At 33.1% G+C, this 20,428-nt stretch overlaps 2 protein-coding genes across 2 annotated transcripts; one reads left to right on the forward strand and one right to left on the reverse strand.

Annotated features, from left to right (window-relative positions):
- The first annotated feature begins 3,974 nt into the window (after positions 1-3,974).
- Positions 3,975-9,546, forward strand: LOC133196330 (malignant T-cell-amplified sequence 1 homolog). The gene is made up of 5 exons (XM_061332238.1): positions 3,975-4,049; positions 7,003-7,155; positions 7,416-7,516; positions 8,866-9,067; positions 9,353-9,546. The coding sequence occupies exons 1-5, from the start codon at positions 4,039-4,041 to the stop codon at positions 9,432-9,434; spliced, it is 549 nt and encodes a 182-aa protein (XP_061188222.1). The 5' UTR covers positions 3,975-4,038; the 3' UTR covers positions 9,435-9,546.
- A 3,084-nt stretch (positions 9,547-12,630) lies between these two features.
- On the reverse strand, positions 12,631-16,400 carry LOC133197277 (uncharacterized). Its single transcript, XM_061333237.1, has one exon. The coding sequence runs from the start codon at positions 16,388-16,390 to the stop codon at positions 14,420-14,422; it is 1,971 nt and encodes a 656-aa protein (XP_061189221.1). The 5' UTR covers positions 16,391-16,400; the 3' UTR covers positions 12,631-14,419.
- Positions 16,401-20,428: the final 4,028 nt, after the last annotated feature.

The following is a 20,428-nucleotide window of genomic DNA, read 5'->3' on the forward strand; positions in this document are numbered from 1 at the left end:
GCGGAGACTATGTGTATGTACATGCTTGACCACAACCTATTGTTCCCCTTAGGTAAAAAATCCTCTCAAATAACATAGAATATACAAGAAATATACAGTCGCAGGTGTCTTCGCGACACGTGTCTCCACCTGTGGCACGTGAGAACAGGTGCCCGCGATTACAAGGGTCAGCGCAATGATTGAATTTTATCTGACCAGTTTACACTGATTTTTCAAATTTAAAATAAATGTTGTATTAAATTTTCTCTATTAATTCCAATCCACGTGTCTTAATGAGTTTTACCGAGACTAAAATGTTAAAAATTATTTAATTTGGGTTTACGGTGACAGAATTCTCAATTTTATTACACAGAATTACACAAAGAGTTTTTTAAAATTATTCTTTTGATACACGTTTCCAAAATGTCTATTATCGGGAAAATAGGTGTAAACCACAGCATACATGTACGTGTTTTCCATATCTGGGAAACATGCTGGAAACTACAGGTTGATTACTTCCATATCGGGAATCTACATGGAAACAACTACTGCATGTTTCCACGGTTTCCCATATTGGGAAACTTACGGGAAACCATAGGTTGATTGTTTCCATATCGGGAATATACGTGGAAACCACTATGTGGTTTCCATAAAATGGAAACTATATGGAAACTACTGATGTCACGATTCCCATATGTTTCCATCGGGTTTCCAAATTTGGGAAACCTGGCTTTTCATCCTGTGTATTTTTATAATTATAGTGCATGTAACAGGAAAGACAGGCCCATAACAGGAATGACAGTATTTTGCAACAGAAATGTCTCTCCTGTTGCAGAATCCTAATTCTGGTTTAGAAATGATAGGAAAGTAAATATTGCATCAATTTCACAGTCTTAAATCTGTTAATATACTACAAAAATATAGATAAATCTAAAACAAGTCCATTAAAATATGACAGTGAAAGTTTTTCGATCTTATAGTTAAAAAGTATAACAGGAAAGAACAGAACATGCAACAGGAGAGAAATTTTTGTGTATCTAAATCAAATTATTCACTTTGTTAAACACTGAATTTAGAAAATCCTGAAAATTAACACTAGTGTCCCCAATTAATGGTAATACCTTAAGTACAAGTTTAAGATATGGAAATAGAGAACAAAAATAATAAATTATTTAACAGGAGAGACTTTTCCTAATTATATACACAATCTTGTAAATAGTAAAAGAATGTTACATGTAAATTAGATATAACTGAGATATTAGATATTACTGATTTACATGTACAATACAAATAGACAGGATTTACATTTAGAAAAGCGCTTGCTTATGCAAAATTAGCTTTTACAACATAAAATGAAGTAACAGGAAGGACAAATTTTAGAGTTTCTAATTTGTTCAAATCATGACCCCTGGTGTATGGTTTGGCCACTATTGGTGAATTCAAAGTTTTACAGGGGTATAAATATGAAAAATCTTCAAAAAAAAATTTTCTCATTAACAAAGCCATGATCAGCCATATTTATATGGAAGCATCCTCAGATAGTGTAGATTAAAATGTGTTCAAATCATGACCCCCAGGGGTAGAGTGGAGCCAATGGGAGATCAAAGTTTAACATAGGAATACATAGAAAAATCTTTAAAAATCTTTTTGCCCAGGAACACAAAAGCCATGATCAGTCTTATTTAAAAAAAAAAAAGTATTCTCACAGGTAGTGCACATTTAAGTTTATTCAAATAATGACCCCAGAAGGTAGGGTGGGGCTACACTTGGTGATCAAGTTTTACATGAAAATGTTTAGGAAATGATGAAGATCAGGAAGAGCCTTAAATATAAACTCAGGTGAACATTGTGGTGCATGTGCCTCATTTTACATTACTTAGAATTTTTAATCTAAGAGTAGATTTAACAATAACTGTACATCACTAGAACAACGTGTCTTCAAATTTTAGTGATTCTTTCCATTTTCAACTATAACTGTAACATACAGTTATTTTGAATAAAAAGAATGCAATTGAGAATAGGGCCAAGAAATAAACAAACAAACAATGATCAAAGAGTGTCCGTCTGTCGTGTGTCCTATGTAAACTTTTCACATTTTCGATTTCTTCTCAGGAACCAGAGGGTCAATTTCAACCAAACTTACCACAAAACATCCTTGGGTGAAGGGAATTCAAGTTTGTCATCAGGGAATGTCAAGTCCTCTTTCAAGGAGAGATAATTAAAAGAATTAATGAAAAATTAATGTCATATTTCTAAAAGTTTTTTTTAATAACCAATGAGCAAGAAAAGATGAAACTCATGTAAAAACTTCATTACATAGTAAAGATTTTTTTTTTCAAATCATGACCCCCGGGGCAAGGCCACATTCGGCGATCAAAGTTTTACATAGGAATATTTAAGGAAAATCTTTAAGAATCCTCTTCTGAAGAACAGCAAAGATTAGTTATATTTATATGGAAGCATCATCAGATAGTGTAGATTCAAGTCAGATTTATATGGAAGCACCCCCGGGTAGTTTAGATTCAAGTTTGTTCAAATCATGGCCCCTGGGGGGTATGGTGAGGCCAGGAAAAAATCTTAAGAAGAACAGAAAATACAGTCATTATTGGTTACAGGTATATTAATATGACAGCATTCTCAGATGTTTAGATCCAAGCTTCTTTAAATCATGACCTCCGGGGGTAGGGCGGGGCCACAATAGAATATCAAACTTTTACACAGGAATATAGTCTCCTGCTTGGCGCAGTAGTTAGAGTCGCGAAATAAGGAGATGATCCTTACATCGCGGGTTCGAATCCTATTGCAGGACATGGAGACTGGTCCTTCTGATGAGACCGTATAAACCAAGGTCCCGGTGTTGCAGTAAGCGCTGGCACGAAAAAGACCCCTCACAAATCAAGTACAGGTCTAAATTTGCAGCCCTCGGTCGGCAAGTTGTGGCTTCTCAATATGAGTCACTGAATAATCAAACAAACAAAAAGAAACAAGGAATATATAAGAAAAAAAAATATAAATTTTTTTTTAAAGTTATGATTAGCTATATAAATACGGAAGATCTTCAATTAGTGTAGATTCAACTTTGTTCAGATCATGACCCCCTTCCCTGTCCCTCCCAGGGTAGAGTGGGGCAACGTATATAAACATTTCAGTACTGAACTGATTTCTGCTTTTCGCTAACCAAAGTATACTCAGATGAGCGATGTGGTCTATGGACCCTTTGCTTACATTATACTGATTGAAAACATTTTCTTCGAACTATTTGAATCATTTTTAGCATTTTTTTTTCAAATGAAGATAAAATCCTATGCCTGTGTATATACATTGTATTTAACATGGATTTTAAACATTGATTTAATATTGTCTCCTTACTACGTAATGCAATATCGAAGCATTCAATTAAGGACATAGGATACTATATATATATATATATATATATATATATATATATATATATATATATATATATATATATATATATATATATATATATATATATATATATATATATATATAAATTTGCAAAACAGCTTGTACAAGGTTTATCAATGCTAAAAACACATAATAATCACGAAATTTCCCCATCAAACCAGCCTTATTTCTTCTTTCTCCCAAATATATTCAATGCAGAAACATGAGGAAAAAAAACCAACCAACCAAACAAACAAACAAAAAAACAAACAAATTCCTCCCAATATATAACGTTATATATAAATTTACGCTAATTTTACCATGAACAAATTATTTTGGAAAAAAAAAACAAAAAAAACATATGGACATTATGATAAAAATCTGTCTGTTTTGGTATACTGGTATGTGGAAAGAAATAAGCGCCATTGCACTTTAATAGCTCAGTGAGTCTTACTTCGCAGCACTTGACTGTTTAGTGACAGTCTAAGCTCACTTGAACATGAATTACCATTTGTGACGCTGCCAGAAAAAACGTACACCTTATTTTTCCGGAATTCTTAACTTCTTTTAGTTCATTTTTTCCACTATGACACTAGAACAGTTTCCGACAAGAAATTAACAAACAACGTGAGCAACTAACCTGTTACAAAAATGTTTAAAAAGTAAGGGTTTCAATTTTAATTTATACTTTTCAAGATAATTTCTTTCAGAGAAGTAATACCCTATTATAACTGTGCAAAATTGACACAGTATAATGGATAAATCGAAAGTTTCTTGGATGACAGACGACTGTTAGTATTAAATGTAATCAGGTCCAGTACAATACTCAGTGTTTAGCTGTACATGGCTTGAATTACCTACATAGCTTTATTTAGCACCCAGAGTAGCTTGATTTAGCTATTTTAATATAAGTTTTCACAAGAATGCTTTTTGTTGAAATAGACAAATGTCTTGGTTTGTATTATTCTCTATTGAGAAGTTGATGGCTCGTTTTAATACTCCCCCTCAACTTCTCTATAAAATGTCTAATAAAAGCAGTTCAGAAGTTGACTGAATGAAGAACCAAACCGGACCCTACTTTGATCGATGTTTTAGGTCTGACACGATATCATAGATGTAGTCTGGATGCACAGATGCTATTTTGCCATAGAAATGCGAATAAAATTCAAATTCTGCCGACTTAAAACATGTTTTTAATGATAAACACTTAGTTGCGATATCTGTGTCGCAGGATTTGTTTATTTTTTCAAAACTGTGTTTGAACCCGGGTTGACCTCTAAAAAAGTCTAAAACTATTCCTCCAGATAACTATTTAACACTGGAACATTTTATCCAATTTTTCAGGAGAAAAAGTTTTAGACTTTTTTTAGACGTCAATCGGGTTCAAATGCAGTTTTGAATTAATAAACGAATCAGGTGACACAGATATCGCAAGTAAGTGTTCTTCCGTGATAAATGTTTTTAAGTCAGCAGAATGGGTATTTTTAATCACATTTCCATTGCAGAACAACATCTGTGCATCCAAAATATGTCTATGATAATGCATCAACCCTAAAACATGGATTGAAGTGGGGTCCAGTTTGGTTCTTCATTTAGTCAATTTCTGAACTGCTTTTATTGGACATTTCGTAGAGAAGTTGAGGAGGAGTATTAAAACGAGCCATCAACTTCTCAACAGAGAATAGGTTTGTATATGTATACCTATTGTCAGTAAGTTTGGCATTCTTATTCATATGTAAAAAGAGTAAAGATGTGTAATGGTATGGAGACTCCATTATGGAATCTGCTGCACCCACTTGTTTACGTACCTTGTTCTTTCAAAATAAATGCTGAACCAACTGCACCAGCTAGACATCTCAGAACATTGATTACCTTTTTGTAAAAATCCTCACATCTTGTGAATAATTCCAAAGTGTGCGCCTAAAGCCCGAACACAAGTAAAAATTCTGCTGGGCTGGTACAATGCAATTTGGTACTAGCCCAATCAGACTAGTGGAATTTTCAGCTGTATTTATCCATGTTCATCTCAGTATTTTAAGTATGGTATTAATTGTCCAAAACATTTTTGTATGAAAAAGTTTTATTTTCTTGATTGAAATTTTTGACTTTCTAAATGATTTTCTTTTCTTTCTGTCCATGCTTGGTTTGGTTATTTATAATTTGACGTTTCTGATCACCGTGTTGAAATGGCTAATCAATGTGAAGAAAAAGATGAGACACAATGATTTTCTTTTCTTTCTGTCCATGCTTGGTTTGGTTATTTATAATTTGTTGTTTCTGGTTGCTGTGTTGAAATGGCTAATGGATGCGAAGAAAACTTGAGACAGAGACTGTCGTTGAATTAAAATGTTACTGAGAGAATCAAATGAATGGGAAGATTGGTAGGCAGAGGGCCATGACTCCATTTGTGATGAATGTTACTTTGGACTGCATCATTGTGTAAAACTAAATAGTTTAGTTACAGGAACAAATTAATGACAATAAAATGACAGAGAAGAGGTTTCATAGAAAGAACTGCGAACGACAGTATTGTTCCCCCGCCTACCTCCAAGTCAATTTTCAAAAGTTAACACATTTGAATGATTTTTCATATCTATATAGATATTTGTATGAATTTTCATAAAACATTACTTCTTTGGGAAAACAAAGAGAGATAACTCTATAATTTTTGTAAAACTTGTGTTTTTCACTATAGAAATCAAAGGAAAACGGAAAATATTTTTAAAACAAATCTACAGGAATGAATCAAAACTGTCATTTTATTTTCACACTTTTAAGGGGGGCTTACCCTGCTAGTAACTAGTAAAATTTTGCCATTGCTTGCCTGACTAGGGTAGTGCTTAAAAAAGTTTTAAGTGCACACTGTTCAGACCAACTGTCCACATTCCTCACTCCTTAAACAGGATTTGCCCTCATAGACACACAGCACAAGTTCGCTTTGTCAGGACTTGGTAGTTGTAAATGATTTCTGAACAAGTCATTTAGACATTCACAAAACCAACCATAAAGTAGGTACACATATTTGGCAAACAAAATTAAATTAATGAAAAGATTAAAAGATAAAATAATTTTAAGTTAGCAAATTACATGTACTAGCCAAAATGTATGTGTCCTATCAGGAAAGCAAAGTCAATTAAGTGTATTGTCACTATACATGGTAATTGATGAAAGCAGTGATGTGTAACAGTATCTTACCTGGACTTGGTGCCTTAATTTGGAGTAACAAATCATGGCCGTAGGAACCGGGGGGGTGGGGGGTGGGGGGCTGTGCCCCCCAATAATTTTGCCGATATAGATCACTATAGAAAACATAAACACTATATGTTTGTGCCCCCTCAATCGAAATGCCTGATGACCTTTTTTTTTTTCTTTTTTTTTTTTAGCTTGTCAAGAATTTTTCGTAGTTGATAGTGTCCCCTCAAACTGAAATTGCTTCCTACGGGCCTGCAAATTGTTGAACTATGAACTGGTCAAGACCTGTAGTCCTAGTTTTTTTATCAATTAAACAGCCTAACGAATTGTGGTTTATAAAGAAATATCAATTCCTAATGCATTATGGTTATGAAAGTTTAACTTACCAATTGCAATGTTTTAATGTTTTTCATTATTTTTCAGATTTGATGACAAAGAAATGGTATCTGGTGTGAATAATGCAAAGTCTTCAGTCCAGAAAGCCATAAGAAATTCAGTATTAGAAAATTATCCCTTTATAGAACCATATCTTGATCAGATTATTCCAAAGAAAGGTGACCTTAAAGTTGTCAAATGGTAAGTTCTAATTAATATAATACTGATTGAATATATTACATACATTTAGCATGAAACTGATGTGAGTAAAATATGTTGAGCAAGTAGACATTTAAAGGATCTGGCAGGTTTTAGTTAATTTTTGGCCCATTATTGTAATGCCTTCAGAAGTTTGCTGAAGAACTACTGAATGCATTAAGTTTCATGAAAAGGTCAATATGGTATATGTTAAGTACAGTTACATATATTAAATTTCAGAATTCTCTCTTCCTTTAATTTAGCCATGAGCACATAGAAATACTTGCAAATGCTGCAGGGGAACCTTTGATGTTTCGACACAGAGATGGACCCTATATGCCGACACTGAAGCTTTTACACAAGTGTGAGTGACATTTTCTATTTCTGTAATATTTCTGTAGCATGAGCACCTATTGGACCACTGATGTTGACATTGATTTTTGTTGGATGTACATTTACATTATTAGACCTGCCAACCATTACAATTTTAGCACTTTCGATACCAAAATTACAACTTTGTACAAAATTAGGATTTGCTTTACCTTTGTTGGTCCGAGTCAACATTGAATCAATATTTGGTAATATGCAATTTTTTCATGTAGATCATCCATAAATAGTGTACCGATAAATCCCCATTATCTTGAACTGACAGTGGGACAAGGTGAAAAAATTCAGAAATCTGAGGAGACACTGTGATGGACAAATGGAAAAATTGACAAAAGTAAAATTTTTGCAAGACACATGCAAATTTTATTCAATTCTTGGAAGTATTAGGTTTCAGAAAATTACAGGTTTCAGAACCTAAAAAGTCTACTTTTATGGAGAAAAATATAAGTAAAAATAATTTTAGTTTGCCCCAACATGAAAATATTGCTTCACTTCTTCCTCTTTAAGGTACGCATGCACAGAAAAGTTGAAGAAGTTACCATGGTGTTAATTCCATAGATATAAATGTTAGATGACCGAGAATTTTTATATAATCTTCAAAAAAGAGGATCAGAACTTATTCCTCACTAAATTTTGATTGCTCCAATTCAATGTTGTTTACAAGTTTCATGCTAAAAGTAAAAGACACATGATCTTGACATTGATGATAACAACCACGCCATAGATACTTTTCTTTTTCCGGCACTTGCAGTCTTTTCTTGCGTTTTACTTTACCATGTAGTTGAGATCTCAAAACTTCACCTTATTCATGTTTCTCATAAATCTTTAGCTTTATGATACAATTATCTTAAAAGAAACACATGATATTGACTCACTATGTCACTTTAAAGAAAAAAGTTTTGGGCTTCCAACTTATTTCAATATATCTAATTGGTGTTTGAGAAGCAATGTTTGAAATATCCAAGTTGAACTGTAATTAATGTATTTAAGTCATGATCAATAAGTATATCTCACATTTTACTTCTATCATTCACTGACAGTAAGTTCATTTAAAAATGTGCAGGTAAATGATAAATTTTAGTGCTAAGATTCACGATCACTTTTCCTTTTGAGCAAATGTCCTATACTGAATTCAGGTAAATCTGCACAAATGTTGCTTGCCCTTTTCATTCTAAGTATTTTTTAAAGTATTATTATTCAATTTCAAAGATTGTGGTCCATAGTAAGTTTGTTATTGAGTGCTAAATTTTATTCAAATAAATGACTCTTACAAAGGACTAAAAATTTGTGAAAATTTGGCATAAGTTGTACTCTTTTCTTTTACAGACCCATTCATGTTGCCTCGTATGCAGGTAGATAAAGGTGCCATTAGATTTGTTTTGAGTGGAGCCAACATCATGTGTCCAGGATTGACATCTCCAGGTGCCAAGATGACAAAGTTAGATGCAGAGAAGGTAGTTGCTGTGATGGCAGAGGGAAAAGAGCATGCTGTGGCCATAGGAATGACAAAAATGTCCACAGATGAAATGTTAGTATATTTAAACTTTGAGTTTTGTTTGTATTTCATTGTGTCAAACTTCAAATAAGGTGTACACACAAATTAATTAGTAAGAAATCATGACAATTTGTACATCCTTCTGATGAGATGTATGTTACAGTGCAATGCAAAAAATGTTCATATGGTGTTGCTTATGTTTACATTTACATCCTGAGTGCATATTATTATGTACATATACATTAATACAATTTTTAAAATGTAAACATAATGGAAAGAGACTGATTATATATATATAAATATTTTTTTGTCTTTCAGCATTTCTAAAAACAAGGGTATTGGATTAGAGAATATCCATTACCTTAATGATGGACTTTGGAACATGAGGACTGTAAAATGACCCTGGATGATGTTCTTTCAGATTGTTTGACTCTTTGTTATAAATATCTTTAATATTTATTGCAATATTAAAGCATTTTATCATGAATAAACCACCATCCCTTTCCCAGTCAGTATATGTATATTTTTCTTTTTCTAAAATGCTCATATTATTAAATATTTTCAAGATATGAAATATACTTGAAAATTAATTTTATTTGTCATATTTGAAATTGGATTTTTTGGCTTTTTGAGAATTTGAAATAATTTTAGATCATAAAATGTGCATAACCAGATTTATTGTTGTCACTTGTAGCTGAGGCCATTTAAAATAGGTCAAGGTCACTGTCTTTAAATACCTTGTCTTGAGATCTCATTATTGGCATCAAAGTGGCACCAAATTGAGGTGTGTTAAGACCCTGTGTAAATTACATTGTAGGTCATTCAGATAAAGTCACGATTACTGGTTTCAGATGTCCAGAATCCTTGTTCAGGTCAAATTTAGCTGCAGATCTGTAGCTTGCTGGTCTGAAAATATTGGGATGGTCATCCTGAGAGCTACAGTGCCACCCTTTGAGAAAAGTATATTTACTGCGCATTAAAAAAAATGTACTGTTTCTCAATTTCTTTGTATATTTAACTCAAAATATTGCTTACTGTATGTTCCCAATATATTCTTTTACTATTTCTACAACAAAACATTCCCCATAACCATTGTTAATAGCCCTTCTGATCCTGGGCCTGAAATCAAACAGAAATGAACCTTTTTGCTCTTATATCTTACAAAAAATAATTGCAAATGCAAGAACACATGACCTACTTTGCAAAAAGTACCCCTGACAGTTTAATTTATGTCTTCTGAATTTTGAGAGGCAGGGATTGGATAATTTGCATTTATACATGTTCATGAGCTCATGATCACTGTACTTTGAACTGTATGATTTTCAGTTTCTGCAAAAAAACTTATAGTTATTTAATTCTATGAAAATACATCAGGATCGGTATTCCACAATGGATTGCATAGACTGACAGTTGCAATAAATACAGACTGAAATTTCTTTTGTAGGATTATTGGAAACATGTATAATTGATGAAATGATAAATAATTATTTCTAATAATTTTAATTTAGTTATTCATTTGAGGATTGGGAAACTTTATTTTCTTTGATTGACAAATTCTGTCTTAGTCTTATACTATCCATGGATGTTTTTTTTTTCTTTGCAGGCAAATGCATGAGCTATGTTAGTAGTTAATACCTTATAAGCAGAATTTTTAGCGAGGATTCAATTTTGGCATTATTAGCGAGGTGTTGAGATTGCTAAAATTGCATATTGCTAACAATTCATTCAGCACTAAGGAGGTAAGGCTATCTTGCAAGATATTGACAAATCGCTTAAATTACTTCTTACTAAAATTATATACTCGTCTGATATTTACAGCTAAATTGCTAAATTTGCATCTCGCTAAAAATTCAATGTATACGATAAATAGCTGACCACTCTTAGATTTGATTACATCATTAATGAAGCTACAAAGCAAGCAACACAAGCATTTCTTGGAACACTCTATCTCCAATAAAAAGACCACTTTGTAGTAGCGATATTTTAACACTTTTTTGAAAGGGCACATGTCCAGTAGTACCTCAAATTTCACACAAGGGAAATAAAAGATAATAGCTCATGTGTCAACAAATATCTTCTGTAATAGCAACAAGGCTTCAAATGATTGTTCAATAAGATACATGAATAAAAATATGTCATTAGTTTGTTGGTTACTCCCTACCAAAGAAGGCTTCTGAAGCAATATGACATTCATGTATCATAGGAATGGTCAATAAGATGAATCAGCTATGACAGTATTATGCATCATTTTATGATGTGGTCCAGTTATGGTACATAGTTACTTTTTACACAGTCCTTCTGTAGAGAAGCTGCTCCAGAAACTTATTGACCCATCCACTTATCTGGAAAATTAAGGTCAGGTGTATATCAGCAGACATCGCTATGTTTGAACAATCACGGTACCAAAGTGACCAAGGTTAAAGACAAAGTCGGATCACATTAAAAGAACTAAGAATATGGACTTTCTAGGACTTAAATGTTTTTGTTTCATGACTATTCATGTTCACAAAATTTTAACCTTTTTACTCTTTGGGAATTTAATGCGATTTTACAAAACTGGACAACACAGGGTCTATCCATAAATTATACTGAACATATCCTGGGATCATGAAAACTTTCAAATTTACATTTTTCCTTATCAGTTCAGTCTTATTCATCAGCATCAAATATTTTGTTTGCTGAATTGAAACATAGGTAATCAAAGATTACAAAGCTTACATTGACAAATATCATCTAGAAGTAAGGCAAAGTCTCACACCAAATGAATGTTCTGGTAGTGTGCAAACCTAGATGCAACACTGATGCACTTGACAGGATATAGTTATTTGGGAATGGACCTGCTCCAAAAACTTTTACTATCCAATTATCCAGAACATGTCAGTAAGATCCAGCATCTGTAGCATGTCTAGTAGTATGAATCCCTAGATGCATCATCCATGCAAGGCTGGTCTAGGGCTTACATTTACTTGGGAATGGACTTGCTCCAATAACTTTCACCTGGTCACTCATCCAGAAATTGTAGGTCAGATACAGTCTTTGAACCAAGTCTGTATTACACATCCCTAGATGCATCATCAATGCAAGTTTGATTAAAATGGGACTATTAGTTACTTAATAAAGGACTTGCCCCAAAATCTTTAACCTGGTCACTCATCTGAAAAATCCAAGTCAGATCCAGCATCCAAAACAAGCCTGCTAGTCAGCATCTCTAGCTGCAACATCCATGCAAGTTTGGTCAACATAGGTCTTATAGTCAATCATTTGGAAAAGGTAGGTCAAATCCAGCATCAGGAGCATATCTGGTAGTGTGCATCCCTAGATGCATCATCCATGCAAATTTAGTCCAGGTAGGGCTGATAGTTACTTGGGAATGGACTAGCTCCAAAAACTTTAACCTGGTCGCTCATCTGGGAATATAGGTAAGATCCAGCATCCAGAGCAAGTGTGGTAGTGTACAACCCTAGATGCATAGTCCATGCAAAATTTGGTCAAGGTAGGGCTTATAGATACATGTACTTGGGAATGGACTTGCTCCTAAAACTCCCAAGACTCTGACATTATGCCGAGGTGAGAGCTAAAATAGAAATTTAAGCAAATTATGAGCATTTTGCATTTTTAATACTACTATTCTGACTAACAGAATTTATCTTCAGAATGGAAATAAAAGAATATTCATTACAAATAGTTTTATACATTGAAAATTAATGAACTGCACTGGCAGTTAAGAGTAAAAATGTGTATGCATGTACTTGAATTCCTCTGAAAATACAGCATATATGACTTTGTACAATAAACTATGAAAATGAGCAATAAACTATATATCTAAGAATTTAGACATTTGTTTCTCTTTTTTTACATACATACAGTATAATACAACATAATTATTAAAACATACACTTATTCAACCTGTATTAAATGTACAATTCAAATACTCTAGTTCTCATGAAAATCAGTTAAATGGGATGTGAATATTACAGTAATGTTAGGATGAAAACACAAAAATGAAATGATGAACTTGCACTTTCATGATATGATAAAATTCTTATATATACAAATAAAACAAAAAATGTCCAAAATCTAAAAATGTGCCAGGAATGTTTAGAAATATACATCTGTACGAGTTTGAATGCCATATTCACTACTTTCACAGTGCAATACACACTTCTCTTTCACTGAACTCATTGATATTATGATATACACTTTAAAGAGATTCGAGATTCACTTTTATCATAATGTATTAATTATGTTTACATGAATGTGACCATGAAATTACAAATTTCCTTCTGGCAGAGTATTTTTTTAAGTTTGAAATTAGCATTCTAAAAATTTGTCAGAATGACATAGTCCATGATTTTGATGGAGAATACTGGGCAAAATAAATGTATTTTTTCTTCTCATCCAAGTTAAGGTGGGTCTGATAATTGCAAAATTTAAACTTGATTCCTTGGCAAAAAAGAAAATAAAGTCTGACAATTCAAATGCAGTTTAGTGACCTCGTCAATACTACATATAGCTACATACAAGGACCAAAACATCACATGAACAGCATAGCATTTATAAAAATAAATTCAGCAATGGATAAAATTTTAAACAAGTTTCATGTGACAAGATGTGTCATTCAGCAAGTTTGTTATGTATAACACTTGGTCTTGCAAGGTCTCAATATCATATTAAGGTCATTGTTTACTAACATGCTTGTGTAACGCATTAAGGAAATTTTCTTGCAAAAGTAATTTTTTTTTCAAAAACAATAACCATATAATTTTTTTAACTTAGTTACAAAGTCAAAAATTTCTAAAATTACAGACAATATCACTTTAAGGAAACTTTTACTCACGAAAAAATAGTCAAGAGTTACATGCCCTTCTTTTACTAACAAACATTTCTTGCCACAAATCAAATATTTCATTATTGTAACTTTATGTAGAATATTTCCTCAGTTCCAAATAATAGTTTTAGATCCACTTCAAACCGAATTGCAATTAAAAGTTGTCAAAAAAATACACAGTAGTTGGTATACAGGTTTATAGATAAGAAAAGTATCGAACTTCTCCTCTGCAACTTTCCTTTTTTTTATTTTACAGGTTTTAATGAAATACTTCTCATTTTGTTTCAATAGGGGTAATTAAAGGACTATACTTCCAAAGAATAATATCTCATATTCTTTGCACTAGCTAAATCAGAAAAAAAAAAACCCAACCTTTTTACAGAATTCTTAACCTATTATCCTGTGTAATGCAACCATTTTCAAAATAATGAAGTAAAATTTTAAATACCATGTGAAAAAGTTTCACAAAAACTAGATTAATGCAACTAGGATATTGTATAAAATCACTCACATTGTACTCAACATTAAACTACCAACGTTTCTCATTAAATTTATCATCAAACTGCTCCGTGAAAGGATTGTGTGTGTGCTTTGAGTTCATCTAGTCCTAAGAATGTCATATCACACATGTCACATTCTATCGAGTTTTCATCCATTTTCTCTTCCTTAACCTCTACAGAGAATGATTCTTGGCTGTCGTCCCTAGATCCATTGCCTACTGGTCCATTTTCTTCATCTTGTGAAAGAAGTGTTTTCTTTGCCTGCAACGCTTCTTTCTTCTTAGCTAGCGACTTATTTTTTGCTGCAACAAGTTTCTTATTAGCTCTTTCTTCTGCAAATTCTTTTGTGGCAACTCCATGTCTGTCTTGCATGTGAATGAGCTTTGATTCTTCACTTCCGAAGAATCCATCACAAAGTGGACACTTAAAGAAGTGTTCAGCACGCTCAGCATCCTCATGCATGTCTCGTAGAGCTCGATTATTAAAGATTCGTCCACAAATACTGCATTCAAACCGGTCATTGCTACACACAACTGTGGGTTTGGACCTTTCAGATCCCTTTCCATTTATTCCTTTGAAATTGTCTTGTTTGTTACTTACTTTACTTCTTGGTCCCATTTTTCTTCGTTTTGCCCCCGTATTAACTTCCATCATGTCAGCCTCCTGTGTCATCAGCTGATATTCAGATTGTTGTGGTGTGTACATTTCATCATCGAGGTCTCTCTCACCTTGGTCCTTCTCATCGTCTGAACTATAACTTACAGTTCCCAACATTTCCTGATAACTAACCGGATTTTTCTTTCCTGATGAGAGACGTGTAGAATATTTTTGATCTGTTTTATGGGTTGGTGTACCTGTGTATCCCTGAGAAGTTGGAACACCACCTGTTTTTGTATACTCTAGAGTTTGAAGAGTAAGCGGCTTTTTAGGTCCACCACTTTCTTTTCTCACAGTGTTGTTTTCATTGGGCAATATGTCTTGTGAGTTTTGTGGGAAAAGATCTTGGAATGAAACAAAAGGCAATCGATAAAGTAAAGAATTCTCCTGCTCTGAGGATTTTGATTTTTCCTCCAAGTTTTGGGATTGTAATCCAGGTGATGGACTATTTTCTGACTTGTATGCTTCTCTCAAACTCTTACCCTCTAAAATTTTCATTAGAATAGAATTTTTTTCAGATGAGTCTGAATTAGCTCCTGCACTACTGTCATCTTTTTTATTTTCATCACACTCACTGTTTTGCTCCTGTTGGTCCATCCCTCCATACTCTCCATCCCAAACAGGCTCCTCTTTCACTGTTGGGATCACAGATTTTGTTGTGTCCTCACCTTCAGGGACATGTTCTCTACTGGTTACTGCACCATCGTTTAGTCTGATCTGATATTCCATTCCCGCTTTTGAGGCTCCCTCTAAATTGACCATTTCAATACTTGGAGGTATTGAATTTGATTGGTTTGCCAGCATAGACCTTTTGTGAGGCTTTGCCAATAGTTTGAGTAGCACAGAGGCAGATCCCATAGGCTCTTTTCCTACATTACTGTCACTGACCCCATAACGGCCATCCTGTACATCAGATCCATAGCCAGGACTCTCAGACCCATCAGTGTCATATTCTGTATAACTGCTTATTTTCTGAGCTCGTGATTTACGTTTGTGAAGCTGCTTTACAATGGTTGGAAAATTATCTACACTGCTTGATATATTACAATTAAAGTCTGGATCATTATCCTCTGTATTTCTCGACCGTTTTCTGGACTTTGTTTTCTCTGCAGGTGTCCCTACTTTAATCTGTTGCTCAGTCCATGGTGCGACAGACTTTGGGGGAGGTGCTGGTGAGGAATCTCTTGAGACTCGTTGACTGTAGAGGGAGTTGCTGGGTTCGACTTTCTGGTGGATTTTCACTACATGCTGGAAGTTTGACTGTTGTGAAGAGATACAGATTATCCCATCCACTTCTAACTTTTCAGTGTAATGCTGAGAACAGAGTGAAATAATTGCCGACTGCAGCAAATGACTTATTTTCTGTTCCATTTCATCTGTAACAAAAATAATATAGAAAATATCAAAGGTTTTTTTTTTATTATTATTATTATCTACTTGTGCTGAGCTATGTATTGTACTTGCTTGATTAAAAAATTCAGTTGCTCAACAAGTTTGGAATGCATCTGTGAACAAATTTTTCAAAAATGTCACAAAGCCCCTTGCAATGTTGACTACAACCTGGTAGCTTTTTGGCAATAGTCTTTTTTTTTATTATTATTAAAGCTGCAGATTTTTTTTATTTTGTTAAATTCTTCTCATGTAAAGAGTCAATTTCATTCTTCAAAGTTATCCATATACATGTATCATGCACTTACCTGTTACGAAAATCATGGAGCTCCTAAATTATGCTACACCTTGCTGAAAATCAGTCACATCTACAATAAAATGGACATTTTTCAGGCAGTTAAAGAAACATATTTTGCTGGCATCTTCTACTACTAAATGTCTTTTTTGTTGTTGGTTTACGTTAATTAACATAGAGGAGGAACCAAGTAAAATATATACAAAACAGACAAATGTATAATTGTTGATCAAAAATTATAGATCCACCCATTATTGATGCAATCATTTGTTGGGGTCATCAATGAGAATTCTGTGCATAATAAAATCCAAAAACTTTATTTCAAAAGGACATATGTAGGATATTAATTTAACCAATGTACTCATGGTACTGGTGTGTGATCTGAACATGCTGAACATTGTCCTGTTGTCACATGTAGGCCTATTTGTTTTGAAAATGAAAGTTAACAGTTTTCATACATGTGCGAATGACACGATTCATTACTTAAATACAATTCAATGGCCAGAACAAGAAGGATCTCTACCACTTTCGTAAAATGGTTTCCCACCTTTCGACCGCCAGAACAGAAGTCGGTCACGTTCACAAGGTCAGAAAAAGCCTGTGTATATATGTGATTACTCTATCTAACACAGGACGATATAACATAATTATTATAAAAAGATCGGTTAACTTGCAAATTACCTGAGGTTCTTATCAGATTCTTTTGTTCCGACAGACATCAACAGCGATCTGGTATGCGGGTGTTGCGTGTTTGGCCTTGACCTAGCGACCTCACGTCATGACGATTGCTGATTAGAAGGACACAAGGTCAAGAAACGCATATTTTTGTTTGTTTTGAATAAAATTACTAACACCCAAATATTCTTTAAAAGATCATCCCTGGGAAATAAAATTGCAAAAGCTGTAATCATTGTGAAACCTTTTATTCGGGAAAATGTAAACAGGAAGCAAACAATTACATATTTTTACGATGAGATTTTGACAAAACGAAATATCAATAGCGGGAATTTTGATTTGGAGAAATTCTTTGAAATTTAAGTATTGATCAGTTTATGCGAGTCTAACGAGCTTTTGCTTGTTAACCATTAAGTTATCATTTAAGAGGAGTCAAAAAATATTTATACATTTTCAAACCAACTTTTTTTTTACCATATATGGAAAATCGCATGCATTGTGGAATAGATTATCCTTCGATTTCGGAGGATTTCAAACGTCCTGTGCCTGTCTTTGTTTAAATTAAAGTCATATATGGCGTTTTTTTTTTTTTTGGTTGTTTTTTTTTTTAAAGTTCAGACTAACTATTTAATTAAAAAAAGAAGATTTTTTTTATTTGTTTTATTACTTTATATAAAGAAAGGACTTTCCTGTAAATTACACAATTTAAATCAACCAGGTTTCAAAGATATTAGAAATTTAAAACAATAACCGATTTCTTTATCGACTCCGCATTTAATTAACAGACACAGTTTAAAATCAATTTAACTATGGAAAAATGAGGTTATTCAAGTTCAAAATCGATTAATTTTTTTAATTTGAACCTAAATAACATATACCATGTTTTTCTACACTCAAATGTCGTATTTTTATTTTTTAGCTCAGATACGCCATATATAGCTTTCAGAAATATTCCGTTATGTGAATTTATATAAATAAAATCTCACAAAATTATTTGTTTAGGTGAGAATTAGAATTATTACTGAGCAAATTTTTTTTTACACTTAGTTGTAATTTCTTCTTTAATTTAGGGCCTTTTTCTCAGTTGTGCCTCCAATATAGTGTTGCCAGTATTAAATATATTAGAAACAAAACTTATTTAGTTGAGGTTGAGCCCTTCAAAATTTGCTTGATGACTTTTTTTTTTTTTTTTTAAATTCTTAGGCTGTGCCCCAAATTGAAATTGCTTCCTACGGGCCTGTTACGTGGTTGTCAGACAAGTCTGATTGTCCTCGAGCTCGCATGTGACCATATGCCACTGGAGTTAGGGAGCCTCATCGGCGGTAAACCACGGTTGATTCACATGTCTCGGTTCTCTCTGTCAAGGGAGCTTGTGAACTCAAAACCGTGGTTTGCGACGATAAGGGGGCCTGGGTTTGAATCCTGACTGGTCGACCTCAGTGGGGATTCGTCGCATTTTCTTCTTTCCTATCACAATTCTAATTTGAAAAGGTAGGGGTTTAAATATATTGACATTAAAAAATTAAGTCAAAATATGATGGTAGTCCATTATCTGGTACGAGAGACATATTTACTATATATGTTTACAATATCGGCTGCTTTATTCTGTGATACAGGTCCAGGCGGCCTCCGTTTTTTGAGGATAAAATCTCCAAAATCAGAAGAGGCGGTCTCGCCACCTATTGACATTTTCAAAACAAAGAAATATGCAGAAAAAAGGGAGCGCAAAAAGTGCCACTTTGAAAATAAATTACAAAAGATCTAGACAAATAATCCCAAAATCGCAACATACAATCGATAGTTTAATGTTTGAACTTTTATTTGCATATACTCTGATGCATGCACTTTCAACAGTTCCAGTAAAGTAATTCAATCAACAAGATATCTATCAAAGTTCTGTACATTCTACATGTAAAAGGAAGTTTATATATCTATCTATATATATATATATATATATATATATATATATATATATATATATATATATATATATATATATATATATATATATATATATATATATATATATATATATATAAACATTTAAATTTTTGCTGAAAATATTGCAATACATATATATATCGCAATGCAGTTAAAAATATCGCGATATATACGAATCTCTAGCCAATACCCAGCCCTAATTTCTATGTTAAAAAGCAAATTAAAACAATTTTAAAAAAGTTTTCTTTATTTTAGTTAAAAGTACTGCGATTAGATTAACAAATATAAAAATGTTTTCTATTGGTGGTCGCGACCTTCAATCGACACCACACAACTATATTGCCATATTGTACCGCAAATTTTAGGCAGGGGAGTGTTGTAGATGGTTTAAAGCGGTGGACCCCAATAAAATACCGAAAATTCCTAGCTGTTTGGAATATTTTAATCTATTGAATGGATTTTTTTGAAACACAAGACACTGAATGCATAGTCCAAAGCAGGTATTACACGAGAGTAAATAGTGCATTGAATTGTGGATATATTTTTCTCATGAGCACGCCCTCCTACTTCAGCAAGATTCACGGCATTTTTTCAGAAAATACCAGTATATGTAAACGTATTATACCTAGATACTTATAATAATCAACTGTTTCTTAATTATTTATTTCGATTGTGAATTCAGAATCGGTTGCTTTGCATCTATCTAGTTTTATGAAAATGTATACACTTGTATTTGTTGGTGTTTGTAAGAACTCCCCAAGGTCTGCGCCAGCTGTTTAATTTTTCATACTTTGTAAATCTTCTGGAAACTAGGCTATTAAAGCAATGTTATATATCTGCATCTTATAAGATAGACAGCTTACGATTAACTAGTCCTAGTCCTAAATTAAGATTGTTAATATCCTGTACCAGATTATTAATGAAAATAAAGTTGGAATTAAATTATCTCCCTGTTTAATACCAGTTTTGCAACTAAACTAATTTGTTAGTTTACCATTAACTCGTGCATTCGTTTCTGAGCTTTGATAAATATTTTTCACCGAGTTATAATTTTATTTTCTATATTAATGCAGCATTATATAGCATTTTATATCTCTATCGACAAAATC

The sequence above is a fragment of the Saccostrea echinata genome, unplaced genomic scaffold, assembly GCF_033153115.1.
Source record: "Saccostrea echinata isolate AGI-Se365-2 ecotype Australia unplaced genomic scaffold, CSIRO_AGI_Sech_v1 ptg000030l, whole genome shotgun sequence".
NCBI classification, from domain to species: Eukaryota; Metazoa; Mollusca; class Bivalvia; order Ostreida; family Ostreidae; genus Saccostrea; species Saccostrea echinata.

Coding starts and splice junctions, on each gene's coding strand:
- LOC133197277 (XM_061333237.1), bottom strand. CDS start 16,390: ATGGAACAGAAAATAAGTCATTTGCTGCAGTCGGCAATTATTTCACTC.
- LOC133196330 (XM_061332238.1), top strand. Junction 7,156..7,415: donor GACCTTAAAGTTGTCAAATG/GTAAGTTCTAAT, acceptor CCTTTAATTTAG/CCATGAGCACATAGAAATAC. Junction 9,068..9,352: donor AAAATGTCCACAGATGAAAT/GTTAGTATATTT, acceptor TTTGTCTTTCAG/CATTTCTAAAAACAAGGGTA.